Source organism: Arvicola amphibius, chromosome 11, assembly GCF_903992535.2.
Source record: "Arvicola amphibius chromosome 11, mArvAmp1.2, whole genome shotgun sequence".
Taxonomy (NCBI): domain Eukaryota; kingdom Metazoa; phylum Chordata; class Mammalia; order Rodentia; family Cricetidae; genus Arvicola; species Arvicola amphibius.
In genome coordinates, this window is record NC_052057.2 from 840,765 (window position 1) to 854,327 (window position 13,563).

A 13,563-nucleotide genomic window follows, 5' to 3' on the forward strand; every position below is an offset into this window, starting at 1 on the left:
ATTTGTTCTATGAAAAAAACTTCTATAAAAAAGAGTAAGTTACACCTTTAAATGACAAGGGTTATTTCTAGATAGTGACGCTGCTTGGTAGTCTAAACCACACATCTGCCTTTGGGTCATTTTTTATTTAATTACAGAATCTCCCTAGACTCCAAGTGTTTGTGTCTTTGTGCCAAAGCAATCCATGGCTCGGTCTGAACCCTTTCAATCACAAACATGCTGGGATTCTCAGTTCGCCTGAGAATCTCAGGGCAAGACATCAAAGTCTTGCTTAAGGATGAAGATACTACAAGAGCGGCATCAGCCCGGCAGAGGGGATGCTCACTCTGTCCTGAATGCATCAGCGAGCTGACAAGTTAGGAAGTCAGAAGAAACAGAAAGTTGGCAAAACACATAATAATCTTCCACCTGCTTTGTTACTCTGTAAGGATAGTGGGCACCTTTAAGAAAGCTGCATTCCTGAGATCCCAAGACTGGAACAACCCCTCAGTGATCTGCAACTCTGACAGAGAATAAGACACAAGGGGGAAAGAACTTGGTCTATAGAAGGCCTGATTTAATACCATGCCTTTGATCTGAGGCCTCAGCAAGGAAGTTTCAACAGCAGAAATCTAAAGAGAAAACAACCGCCTATAAAGGAACGGCTGGCCCTGGCTAAATTCAAATTCCGATATAAGCCCGGTTAGTATATCAACAGCTGTTCACGTCCATTTAAACTCAACCTGCCCTTGTGGTATCTGTTGCTCAGAGCAGACACACAGCCGGAAGTACGACCCGATGACTTGATGCTGTGGTACCCAAAATTTTCTTATTTGTGATAACCTTTGCATTTATTGTCTCCAGTCCCCTGGGAACACCTCCTTATGCCTGACCTATCCACAGGACAGGTTTACAGTCATCACCAGGTAGTGAATTGTACGCATTTGCTCATTTAACTAGAATATAAAGCTGCACTGTGTCAGGGTTTTAAATCACACAAGAGTTACAACGAAGCATAAAAGGCATATAAATCCCTGGAAAGGTCTGACAAACACAGGAACACGCAGGGAGAGTCTGCAGTTAACTCCTCCCTCACCTTTGTCTAGCCATTAAAAACAGAACAATACAAAATGTCTACTAAGATGCACTTTCTTGTTTTCATGGGTGGGATTTGAACCCAGCGCTGTATACATTGCTAGGTAAATAAGCATTCAACCACTGAACTGGGCCCTGGCCTCACCTGGCTGTTTTTGTAGGATTCATATTTCTATAAGATAGGAACAGATGAAGCTTCTAAAAAAACATGCTACTAAACACCAGGAAGCCATATTAAAAACTCACTGATGACAAAACCATCTTTGCAGGCTACAGCCAGATCAGGGCAAGTTTCTTTCTTTCTTTCTTTCTTTCTTTCTTTTTTTGTTTTTTTTTTTTTTGGTTTTTCGAGACAGGGTTTCTCTGTAGCTTTGGAGCCTGTCCTGGAACTAGCTCTTGTAGACCAGGCTGGTCTCGAACTCACAGAGATCCGCCTGCCTCTGCCTCCCGAGTGCTGGGATTAAAGGCGTGTGCCACCGCAGCCCGGCTTCTTCTTTTTTTTTTTTTTTTTTTTTTGGTTTTTCGAGACAGGGTTTCTCTGTAGCTTTGGAGCCTCTTTGGAGCCTGTCCTAGAGCTAGCTTTAGTAGACCAGGCTGGCCTCGAACTCACAGAGATCTACCTGCCTCTGCCTCCCAAGTGCTGGGATTAAAGGCAGGGCAAGTTTCTTAAGACTTCTTCATCGCTGTCCCCAGGCCTCTATGGAAGGCTGCTGGCTTCGATCAGCCTGCTGCATTGAGTTGAAATGAGTTTCTTTTTTAAAAGTTTTTGTTTTTTATTCATTTATGCGTATGAGTGTTCTGCCTGAAGTATATATGTGCATCACACATATGCCTGCTGCCTACAGAGGTCAGAAGAAAGCATTGATTGGATCCCCTGAAACTGGAGTTATGGATGGTTGTGAGCCACATGTGAGCAAAAAGTTGCTCTTAATTGATGAACCACAAACCATTTCTCCAGGAGCTCTCTCTCTCTCTCTCTCTCTCTCTCTCTCCTCTCTCCCCTGCCCCCTTTCTTTATAAGGTGTGGGTGTGCATGCACACACCTCCAGAGGCCAGCAGAGGGCACTAGACTTCTGGGAATGGAGTTGGGAGACTGTAAACTACCTAATGGGTGCTGAGAACTGAACTTGAATCCTCTGGAGGAGCAGGTTGCATCCTAACACTGAGCCACGTCTCCAGCTTCTCACTATCACAACTAAACAAATAAAATTTCTTCAGAATTAAAGGCACATTCAGCTTGGAAAGTCTTCATTCTTCCTCCTTTTTATCTCGTACAAAAGAACACAGACAAAACTTACTTAGCACAGTGAGACGAAAATGATTCTCTTTTTCCACTTCTTCCTTCTGGAATATCAACCTAGCAAAGAAAATCAAGGTAACACTTGCTTCTTCTTCATAATTTGGTTAAGATAAATTTAACATAAAAAAGATAAATTTAACATCAAGTAATTAGGAAATGCATGATTGAAATGAAAAAGAAAAGCTAGCTGTTGAACACACTGGAGGTATAGTTGATGAACACTGAGAAAACCAAAATTGAGTTTTGAAAAAAATGTGCAGGTTCAGCTGGATGTGGTAATACATTTCTGTAAAACCAGCATACAGGAGGCTGAGGCTAGCCTGGTCTATCGTAGTGAGACCTTGTCTAAAATACTCCTGTAACACCAGCACACAAGAGGCTGAGGCAAGAGGATCATGAGGTGGAGGATAGCCCAGTCTATCGTAGTGAGACCTTGTCTAAAATACTCCTGTAACACCAGGACACAGGAGGCTGAGGCTAGCCTGGACTGCCGTAGTGAGACCTTGTCTAAAATACTTCTGTAACACCAGGACACAGGAGGCTGAGGCAAGAGGATCATGAGGTGGAGGATAGCCCAGTCTATCGTAGTGAGACCTTGTCTAAAATACTCCTGTAACACCAGCACACAGAAGGCTGAGTCTAGCCTGGACTGCCATAGTGAGACCCTGTCTAAAAGGGGTAGAGGGAGAATAGTTCCTGACGTAGTCCTCCTTGAGCAATCAATCTTGCTGCTGTCATGAGCACATTGACATCATTTTATCCCTGAGAGTTCTCTTCACTTAATCTGAGGAACTTGAGAAAGCTGTCAGCCATTAGGTCATAACAAAGGGCAGGTGGTCCCCAAATGAGGAGTTTGAACAGATTTGTGGGTTCTCTCCATACTGAAGGGAACTTCCCCCTTCACTACCAACAGGGTAGTGAGAAAGCAATTTGTGCTAAACAAGTGTCTACTAATCGCCAGGCACTTCAGTAAATAGTTAACCTGGGCTGGTGTAAAACTGTTGGCCATACGCATGCAGCCAAAAGCTACTTAAGGCTAGGGGGTCTATATTAGATCAGTGCCCCTTTAAATAAATTCTATACGTTTAATGCTTTAAACCAATTTTTTAAACTTGTGGGCTTAGGAATAACATTTATACCAACAAAGTGGCCGTCTGGGGGTGATGGATTCCAGTGTGGTAATCGTGCCTCTTAAAGCACTGACATTGAGCAGAATTAAAAGGAAGAGCACTAAACTAACATCACTCTTACTACTAATTTAGAGACTGTGGTTAGATTTCTCCAAAGAACCAGGACACATCAATGCTGGGCAAGTTTTAAGATCTATATTTCATAATTCGGAAGACTCAAACTCTTTTTCTACTTGAAAAATACAGATTTTCCGTTATACTTAGATTTTAAAGTTTCTGACATAATGGAAAAATTATCGTTTTTCTCCCCTTCAAAATAAGTTGCTAACGTTTAAGCTAGCGTTATTAATATTTCATAGTATCAATAGGGTATATCAGGGGTGAGTTATACTTTTCCTATTAGTACAAGTATCCAAGGAGCAATCTTGCATTGTTCCCATGTTTCACCGCTACCGAGGCTTAGCACGAAGACCTTCCACATACCGGAGTGTGTTCACAAGTTAAGCTTTTAGGGGTTCTAAAACTTTGATGCTTTACTATAAGTTCCTCCACCCAGACTTGAAAATATTATGTGGAAAACCATGAATGGAGCACCACCTCTAGTGAACGTGCTTGGTGCTCTCAATCCACAGGGTACCACAATCCCCGCAGAACTTCCCTTCAGAACTGTCTAGTATCACTTAACTCATGTTCTGAGGGTCTCAAAGGATTGACGTAGGTCGTTCAGTGCTGAAGAACCCTCCAAGCATAAGTGATCTACCGACTGATAGACCTCCATCAGAGCACGGTCGGCCCGGCGGTGGGCTCACAACTGAAGATAATGATTCTCCCATCCCCAGACTGTGAATAGCAGTTAGGGGCAGAACCTGTGAGTCCCTATTCCTCCCATAACTGATTGCTTGCAGAGCTAGTCTGTGTGGAAAGAAGATTTATTTTTAAAATGTCCAGATGATCAAGAGGAGACAGAAAAGAGGAACTCACGACTGCAGGCGTCTAGTTCCTCTTTCTCACCTGCGTGTCTCCCTGAACGACCGAACGTGTGGCTAGATCAAGTCAACAAAACCCACTTACAATGACTCTGACGTGATTGGCGGGAAAAACGCCAATCCGGTTTCTGCATTTCCCTCGGTACCATTCTGCATCGATCTTTTCGAGAAGATAAACAATCTCTCCAGATGTGAGGCTCAGATCATCAGCTTGCTCTGGAACACAGAACGGGGACACACAAGGAGTTTCCCCAGCTGAACATGTGACCATAAGCAGAACAAAGGGCATTTAGTTCTGCCCACAGAGGCACTGTATTCCACTGACTCTGAGACAGACTGGCTTATACTGACCAAATTAATTTCTCATAATTTTACTTAAAAATTTGATATTAGAGGTTCTCTTTTCTAAGACAAGATCAGATATATCTACTAAGGGAAACCATTTTTAAGACCACCATTGTCCTGGCCAGTGGTTCCCACTGTGCCAATATTAGTCTATTGTGAAAACTCATTCAACACTGAAAGGCCTTTAAAGATATGGTGTGAGACACTGACCATTATTCCCAGCCTTAAAAGCTATTCCAACTTCAAATATTAACTAAGGGAGTACTACAGCTCTTTAGGAAGAAAATTTATCTATACTAAAATAAAAATCAGCCTGCCAAGTACATATAAATAAGTTGCAAATAGTTTAAAAAATTTGTAGCCTTGGTTATGAAAGATAATTTAAAATGGTTAAAAAAAATCTAATACTTTGATCTCATAGGTAAGTGGCGGGTGAGACATATTAAAAAATCTTTTTTAAAAATTCTCTTTATTGCACGCTTTTAATCCCAGCACTCAGGAGGCAGAGGCAGGCGGATCTCTGTGAGTTCGAGACCAGCCTGGTCTACAAGAGCTAGTTCCAGGACAGGCTCCAAAGCCACAGAGAAACCCTGTCTCGAAAAACCAAAAAAAAAAAAAAAAAAAAATCTCTTTATTTTGTTAAATTAGAACTAACTTCATCACAATGCTAAGCAAGTATATATTCTAGCCTGAGCCCCCGAAGGATGTTATTTTGAGCAATAACTTCATCACAGAGTTAAAATTTATAACTGATAAGCAATGGCTAGTTTTCATTTGTATGGGGGAACTCCTTCCATCCCTTTCAAAGGACGGCTTTCCAGCTGAGCTTTGCGGCATGATTGGGTGCACGGCCCCTTCCTGAAGGCAGCGTTGATGGATAAGATGATATCTTCAGGGTCGGGTTTTACAGGCTCAGGCAACGAGGAAGGAAGGCTTTGGGAGGGCATCCCTGGGCTCCACCAACTCATTATTTATGTCCTTACCTGCTGGGAAGTCATGCAAAGCCACAGCATACGGTGCACCGCTGTCAACGGGATTCTGAGTGTAGCCTGAATCCTGGCGGGGAGGGGAACAGGGCAGTGAGCGGAGTGTGCAGAATAGAACTGGTTTCATATTCACTTTGAGACCACTGTGTGTGTTTTCTTGTTAGAGTCTTCCTAAGAGGACTGCACTAGAAGCACCAGCTGCAAACCACACAGGGGAGGCAGGCAAGGCAATCATTGTCACCTTGAAAATGAACGTGTCCTTGCCAGGGAGGGGGCAGAAATAACTTGCCGATCACTAAACATTTCTTTTCAAGGATTTACTTATTTATGCGTGTGGGTATTATGCCTGCATGTATGTCTGTACACCATACAAGTGTGTGGCATCCACACAGCGTTGGATCCCCTGAAACTGGACGTACTCAGAAGTGAACCTGTGTCCTCTACAAGAGTAGCAGTAGGGTCTCTTAACCACTGAGCCATCTCTCTAAACCCCTAAGCATTTTGATTTTAAAGAAAGAAAAACAAAACAGAACTGTTTAACTTTAAAAACTTTAAAGGAAACAAAACAAAGTACCATAACACTTATCCTATTTCAAAGCTATCCTATTTGCCTCCCAATGGTACTCTCCCTCTTCAGCTGACCAATCTAAACTGTAAGGACAAAGCTTTCAAAGTCAAGCCCATTCTGCTGGAAGAGAATGAAGTTCTGTATTTATGGTCTTGCTTTTTTGCAGTGAAAGGAGCTAATGACTTTCCACAAAAAGTATAATTCACAAGAGTAAAACCACTTCATTTATTACCACTTAGCTGAATACATTCTCTAGTTTGAAAGCAACGTTATCTACGATGCTTGGCCTTTCTATTTAATCTGAATGGCTTATTCAACAGCAATTCTGAGTAAATTAGCAAAGAGAATTTGGTATTCTTTAGCTAGGTAAACAAGGGCTTGGATTAGCTGGAGGAGAGGGTGAGGTTGAAGAGGGGCATCATGACTGACAAGCAGTTGCTTGGTTTTACTTTGCTTCTTGTTCTTCTTCCTCCTCCTCTTTCTTCTTCTGGTACTGCTATGTGGACCAGACTGGCCTCAAATTCATACAGATCCTCCTGCCTCTGCCTCCCTAGTGACAGGATTAAGGTAGACGTGGAACTCACTGTGGAGACTAATTTCAAATTCATGATGCTCCTGCCTCAATATCCTGAGTGCTGGAATTATAGGTGTACAATTCTTCTTCACATCTTTATATGAAGAGACAGGCTTATCAACGACGTCATTATTATTCCCATCATCAAATCCATCAAAGGATGTTATTTACCTTCTTTGGTGGTGCTGGGGGTCGAACCCAGGGCTTTATTCATGGGCAAGAAATATTGCACCCTCAACCCTTGGGAGATGTTACTTAAAATTCTTCAACACTAGAAAACGTATGAACTGAACGAAGGTAGAGACTTTTGTGCTTTTTTTTTCTCTTTGGTTTTCAGTGACTCTTGACCTCTTAGGGATAGTTCATCTTTGTCCCTCCTACATTCCCGGTGTGCTAAGGAATGGCTCACTCTTCCCACCTCGTAGCAACTTCAGTCAGATCTTTCCTGAATCCACCTGCGCTTTTAACCAAAATGCACCACAGAGGCAAACTATATTCTTCTTCTCCCCCTTCCACTACCTACTCCTCGAGAGAGGGCTTCTTCATGTAGCCCTGACTGTCTTGGAACTCACTCTGTAGACCAGGCTGGCCTTGAACTCACGGAGATCCGCCTGCCTCTGCCCCCCAAGTGCTGGGATTAAAGGTGTGTGCCACTACTGCCTGGCATGTGCATATGCCCGTGTGTGTGTGTGGAGTGATTTGTATTTGTTCCTGATTTACATCTGCAGGAAAAGGAATGGCTATTCAATAAACAGTATTAGATTAAATGGCTACTGACTTGGAAAAAGTGGTCAGAGATTTATTATCTTAAATATAACATGAACATGAACCTCCAAATGGACCAAAGGTCTAAACATACCCAAGTGAGAAGAGTTGAAAAGATAATTTGAGCCTCCAGTTAGTTTCCCTTTTCAAGCCTTTGGGGATGAGCAATGACACTCATCAGGTGGAACAGGCTAGCCAGGGTTGGCCACAAGGGAGCAGTACAGCCCAGACGCTGTGGTCAGGGTGCATGTAAGGTAGGTGAATCTAAGGGAGTTCAAAGACCTTTCTACATCATTGCTAAAGAAATGAGCTAATAATACCATTGCTCATTTATGGTGCTCCAATCACTGTGATAAATACCTTCTGTGCATTAACATTGGCTCACTTGTTAAATGTCCGAGATAAAATTCACACAAAATAAAATTTATCCATTTAGAATATATGTGATTTTAGAACATTTATAGGGCTGTGCAACTGCCATTGAAGTCTATGTTTAGATCATTTTTATTCCCCACAGAACCTATGTGAGGGCTAAAGTTATGTTTTAAGTTTTAATGACTGTGCTTCAGAGATCTTCAAGACAAAAACGCCTCTAACCTGTAAGCCCTACTTACTCTAGGACAGATCATTTCCTGGGAAGTTGGGAGTTGTTGTTTATATAAGATACTAAGCCACAGGGTTTTGCTTCTGCAAACAAGCTTGGCTGTCCCAACCACACAGGATGTACTTGATCACACGTAAGTGGGAGGGACATAGGCAGGAAGTACACCAGGATGTACGTATGCTTATCCCCATTTGGACAAAGTCGGGAAGCATGTCCCTTGTGGGTTTTGACTTTATAAATCTCAGAGTAATGTAATTCACAGTCCTTCTCTGAGAATCTAGGGTGGATCTGGCCAGGATTTAATAAAGTTTGCTTCAAATCTGGCTTAAAAATTGTGGTAGTGGTCTTCTTCCCGCCTGGTGGGGATTAACACCTACCCTTTGGCAGCTACTCCTCCATCCTACCCTCAGCCCTAAGCAAATGCTTTCTGTCCTTATGGTTGTACCTTTTCTGTGTTTCTATACAATATGTTAATTCCAAAAACAATTCTGTTGGGCATTACCGCACTTACTTCACATATAAAAACCAAAACAACAACCAAAATCTTCAGCACACTCTGTGGCCACCCAGGGTGGAGCAGGGAAACTGAAGTCACCTACACACATGGTGATAATCTACTTTCTCTGTGACCAATCCTCTGGATTCAACCTTAATTGATAAATTTAATATGTCCTGTTTACCAAGTTAGGGGAAAGTATAACCCATTTTTGGACATTTTTCACCACTTAAGGTGGTGCAGGGACAGGCACTGGCACATGCTTAGTTAAGTGCTGTGCCAGGGAGCCACCCATGCTTTATTAATTTAATATTATTAATTTATTTATTAATTTAATTAATTATTCATCTTCACCAACAGAGATAATACAATGGCCCCCGGAGGACAGAGACCAAAAGGCAATGCTCAAGTGGGGAGACTTCGGACTGCTACAACTTTTAGTTTTTGAGCTTTAAAAATAGATGTAAAAGAATCGAATTCTGGCAGCGTGACTCCTGCCACCACCAGCGGCACTCTCTGAGGAAGGGCGGCAAGGACAGATGGCTGATACTGGACCCAAACAGAGAAAACCGGGTAACAGAGTTTTTTCTCCTGTGTGAACTAGTTAGATTTTTCACATGCCAGCTGCACTAGCTGAAGACAGACATCTTCTCCGTAAAATGAGAAATTTTAGTTTCTTAGGAAAACCTGGAAAGAGAAACTGCCTTCCAAGAAGGACTTGGACTAGATGATCAACTCTCGGATGGAGAACAAACCAAGTTCTCTACTTGAGTTGAACGGCTGGTGTATTTTTCATGTTACCTTGAGTCACAAACAGTGAAAACTTAACTGGTAAGTTAAACTCTCCTAAACCTGCAGCCAGAGTGGGAGTGGGATGGGGTGGGGGGTAGAGCTCAGAAGCAGGACAGCTGCTAGCGCCTCCCAGACCCTGAGCTCAGTCACCTGCTCCACTAAACAAATCCTCTTCTCCCTTCAGGGCTCCACAGGATTGTTGTTAGTCCCTAACTGTGACTTGAGATGCGGGATTATATTTCCTTATTTAATGAATTTCAGAGAAACCAGGTTTATAGGTTCACATCAAGTGTCTGTCCCCTCCCCAGACAGTTTCCCTTGTTACTAAGGCTGGCCTCGATCTGTGCAATAGCGGAAGATCTTGGACTTCCGACCCCTCCGCTTCCACCTCCAGTGTCCTGGATTTCACCCACCACATCCTATTAAAAGCCTGCATTTTAAAGGACTCTTTTATGTCAGATTTAGCATTTACCGGGTTCCTTTTAAAAATAACTGACTCATTCTGCCAGAGAACGACGTCTGGTTTGGTAAACAGGCTCGTGTTATTTAAAAGAGCGAGCCACTTTCTCGGGTGAAAAAATCCGCGAGTGTCCTTAGCTCCCACAACATGAAGAGGGCAGAACACCCGCCAGTCTGTGCCAACGTCATTAGGGTCATTTTCTCCAGAATTGGAGCAAACTGCTACTGTTATTTCCACCCTGGTTAAAATAATGCTGCTAATGAGAGAAACCTGGGGAGGAAAGGGATCTAATTAATAGCTCTACGACGGTGCCACCATGTGTGACACGAACGTCGCACAACAGCAATGCCTCACGTACGTCAGGTCTGCTTCTTGGACGCTCCTCAAGGGGGGTGACAATCCTCATCTGGGATGGGTGAACTCTGCCCGTGCCTTCTCCCCGCTGGCATTCCAAGTAATTATTTTCTGCCTGCTTCAGGATCACAAGCACGTCCCCGCGCTGGAAGACACAACGCCACTCTCTGAAGCAATTATTATTTAATAAAACATTATTACTTTCCCACATTTTAATCTTTGGAGCCTAAAGCATTTAATAACGCGTAATAGCAGGAACAGAGGGCAGGGATTTTTTTTTTTTAATTTTTTAAAAAAATCAGCCAGTAGAGAAAGAGCTTGACTTTACCTTACAAGAGAGGTCCGTGGGGTTCTGGGAGACAATGTCTTCATTGGCAATTCCATGAGGCACAGACAGCTTAAATGTAAACCACGAGAGAATTATTCGCTATCCCAAACCCTCACCTGCTGCTGATCACTTAGGACTTGGCAAGCGCACCTAACGGGCCGCTTCTTCAGAGGGTGAGCAGGCTTCATGCCCTGGATCCAGTGAGGATCATTCCTCCTGGAAACTCAAGTTCTGAGAGGGTGGAGTTGAGCCCGCAAGATCACAAGGGGTGAACATGGCCTCAAGTTCTCTCTGGGTCACCCAAGAGCAAACACAGATTACAAGGAGGTGCTCATGTAAAGCTGGGTTGAGTAATGTCACCTCCCCCACATGGCCACAGCATCCAGGGCTCCCAAGGCACACAGAATCCTAGTTGTAATTTAATGATAGTGTAGCCACGGGGAACAGGAAGTAGATTTAAGGGTGTATTTTATAATGAGACACGTCACTTAAATAGACCACCATTTTGATGTATTGATTTCTTTGAATTCCTTAAATGTTTTGACATTATGCAGTATGTAAGAACCCCAAGTGAAATCTGGTCCCCTCTGAGTAAAAACAATCTTGGTATAGAAAGACCAAAGCAAATAGAGGTCTTACCACTAATTAACACTGTTCGTGGTATGGTAATATGGTAGATGTCAATTGTTTTGTGTTCAAATCCTGGTTTTACCGCTAGCTGGCTTAAACCTCTATCTTGGTCTCCTTCCCCTTATTTGTATAAGGGGGATAATAATAATAGTCTCTAATCTACAAGATTAGTTTTGAATAGTACCTAATGAACAATTAGTTCTCCACACATACCAATTACTATTCTATTTTATTTATTACATAGTTTATCCCAAAGACTAGCCCTTGGGTTTGGGTAGGTAAAGTTTCATTAGTTTATACTTCATCTTAACCGAGAGAGAGAAGCAATGGGTTTCATCAATTTAAAAGACTGTAAATATATTATCTCTTTTTATCTGTTTATTCTTTTCCCAAAATCTGAATTAACTTAAACTAAAACATTTTCTGGCTTGATGGAAGCTTAGAGCAGGAATAACACTACTAACTGCTGTTAAACACAGCACTGCCATACAATTATTTTTAAAATGCACATAATCCTCCTCCTGCTTACAAGTAAATTTTTAAATTTTTCTGATTGACCCGATCACACAGAAAGCAAATCAACTCTGTCATTTGTCGGAAACACAAGCAAGAGTCATCTGATGAAAAAAAACACCCAAAGAGAGCAAAATTAATCCTCAACTATCTCAATTACTGATAAGAACTTTTAACTAGTAGCTATTAAATGGGCCATGATAATTATGCTTACAGAATGGAAAAAAAAACTGTAAGAAAGTCCATTGATCTTAATAAAAACTTAATTTCTACTTCGTTTAAATGCTCCTCATTTAGTGGGCAAAGCAGCTGTGAAGTACAAACTATGGCAGCAGATGAACCATGGCACCATCACCTCCTCTCACAGGGGACCACGGCACCATCACCTTCTCCCACGGAGGACCACGGCACTATCACCTCCTTCCACGGGGGACCACGGCACCATCACCTTCTCCCATGGAGGACCATGGCACCATCACCCCATGGGGGACCACGGCACCATCACCTCCTCCCACGGGGGACCACGGCACCATCACCTCCTCCCATGGGGGACCACGGCACCATCACCTTCTCCCATGGAGGACCATGGCACTATCACCTCCTCCCAAGGGGGGGCCACGGCACCATCACCTCCTCCCACGGGGGACCACGGCACCATCACCTCCTCCCACAGGGGGGCCACAGCACCATCACCTCCTCTCACGGGGGATCCTGTCATCAGTGGCTTAGACCCCTATATGCCTGCTTTCCCTTTCTGGTGTTTCTCCTAATACTGACAGCCTGTCTGGAAAACCGAGGATTTTGTTGTTGTTGTTGTTGCTTTTTTTTTTTAAAAAAGATTTATTTGTTTTATGCATATGAGTATTTTGCTTACATTTATGTCTGTGAACCATGTGTATCCTGAACTGGAGTTATGGATGGTTGTGAATTGCTATATAGGTGCTGGGAATCAAACTGGGGTCTTCTGCAAGAACAAGTGCCCTGGACATTGGACCAGGCTGGCCTCACACAGATCCACCAACCTCTGACTCCCGAGTGCTGGGATTAAAGGCATGCAGCACTACTGTCTGACTAGAGTAATCCCTTAAGCACCAACATTTTGAAATTCCAGCTTACCATGTATTTCCTGTAGAGAGGGTGTCCTGGTTTGGGACGAGGGGGTAGCACCGGGTCTTGGCTTTTAAAGACCTGACTCTTGGCTCTTGAGAGTCCAGAGGCCAAATGACTTTGCTTTTTCTGGAGATCCATGTCAGAGGAGGACCGATTAAAAGGCAAATTTTTACTTGATGATTTGGTTGCGGAAAGTTTAGGGGGGGGTGGTCTCTCAGGGGCCCCTTTGGGAGGAGGCTTCCAAACTGGCATGACTTTTCCATGGACAGGCCTGAAAGACAAGGGAGTCATGAATCAGCATTTTGATCTCATCTAGGTTCTGCTCCACCCTTTCTTACACACAGACACACACACACACACACACACACACACACACACGCACGCACGCACTCACACATATACATGCACATGCACACACACACTCAACGCACGCACACATACACACACACACACGCATGCGCAAACACACACACACACACGCATGCACACACAGAGTGAAAAGCTTTTCTGCTGCTAGGATACAATTTCCTAAAACCTGCAGGGCATGC

General features: G+C 43.2%; 1 protein-coding gene across 7 annotated transcripts in view; it reads right to left on the reverse strand.

Moving 5' to 3' along the window:
* Positions 1-13,563, reverse strand: part of Sh3d19 (SH3 domain containing 19) — a 148,254-nt gene that overhangs the window by 8,517 nt on the left and 126,174 nt on the right. For all 7 annotated transcript variants that reach the window (XM_038347295.1, XM_038347290.1, XM_038347291.1 and 4 more), the window contains 6 exons: positions 13,022-13,286; positions 10,763-10,831; positions 10,439-10,579; positions 5,819-5,891; positions 4,576-4,706; positions 2,373-2,431 (listed from right to left, as the gene is read on the reverse strand). In XM_038347295.1, coding sequence (XP_038203223.1) covers positions 2,373-2,431; positions 4,576-4,706; positions 5,819-5,891; positions 10,439-10,579; positions 10,763-10,831; positions 13,022-13,286 — 738 coding nt within the window. The remainder of the gene's footprint in view (positions 1-2,372; positions 2,432-4,575; positions 4,707-5,818; positions 5,892-10,438; positions 10,580-10,762; positions 10,832-13,021; positions 13,287-13,563) is intronic.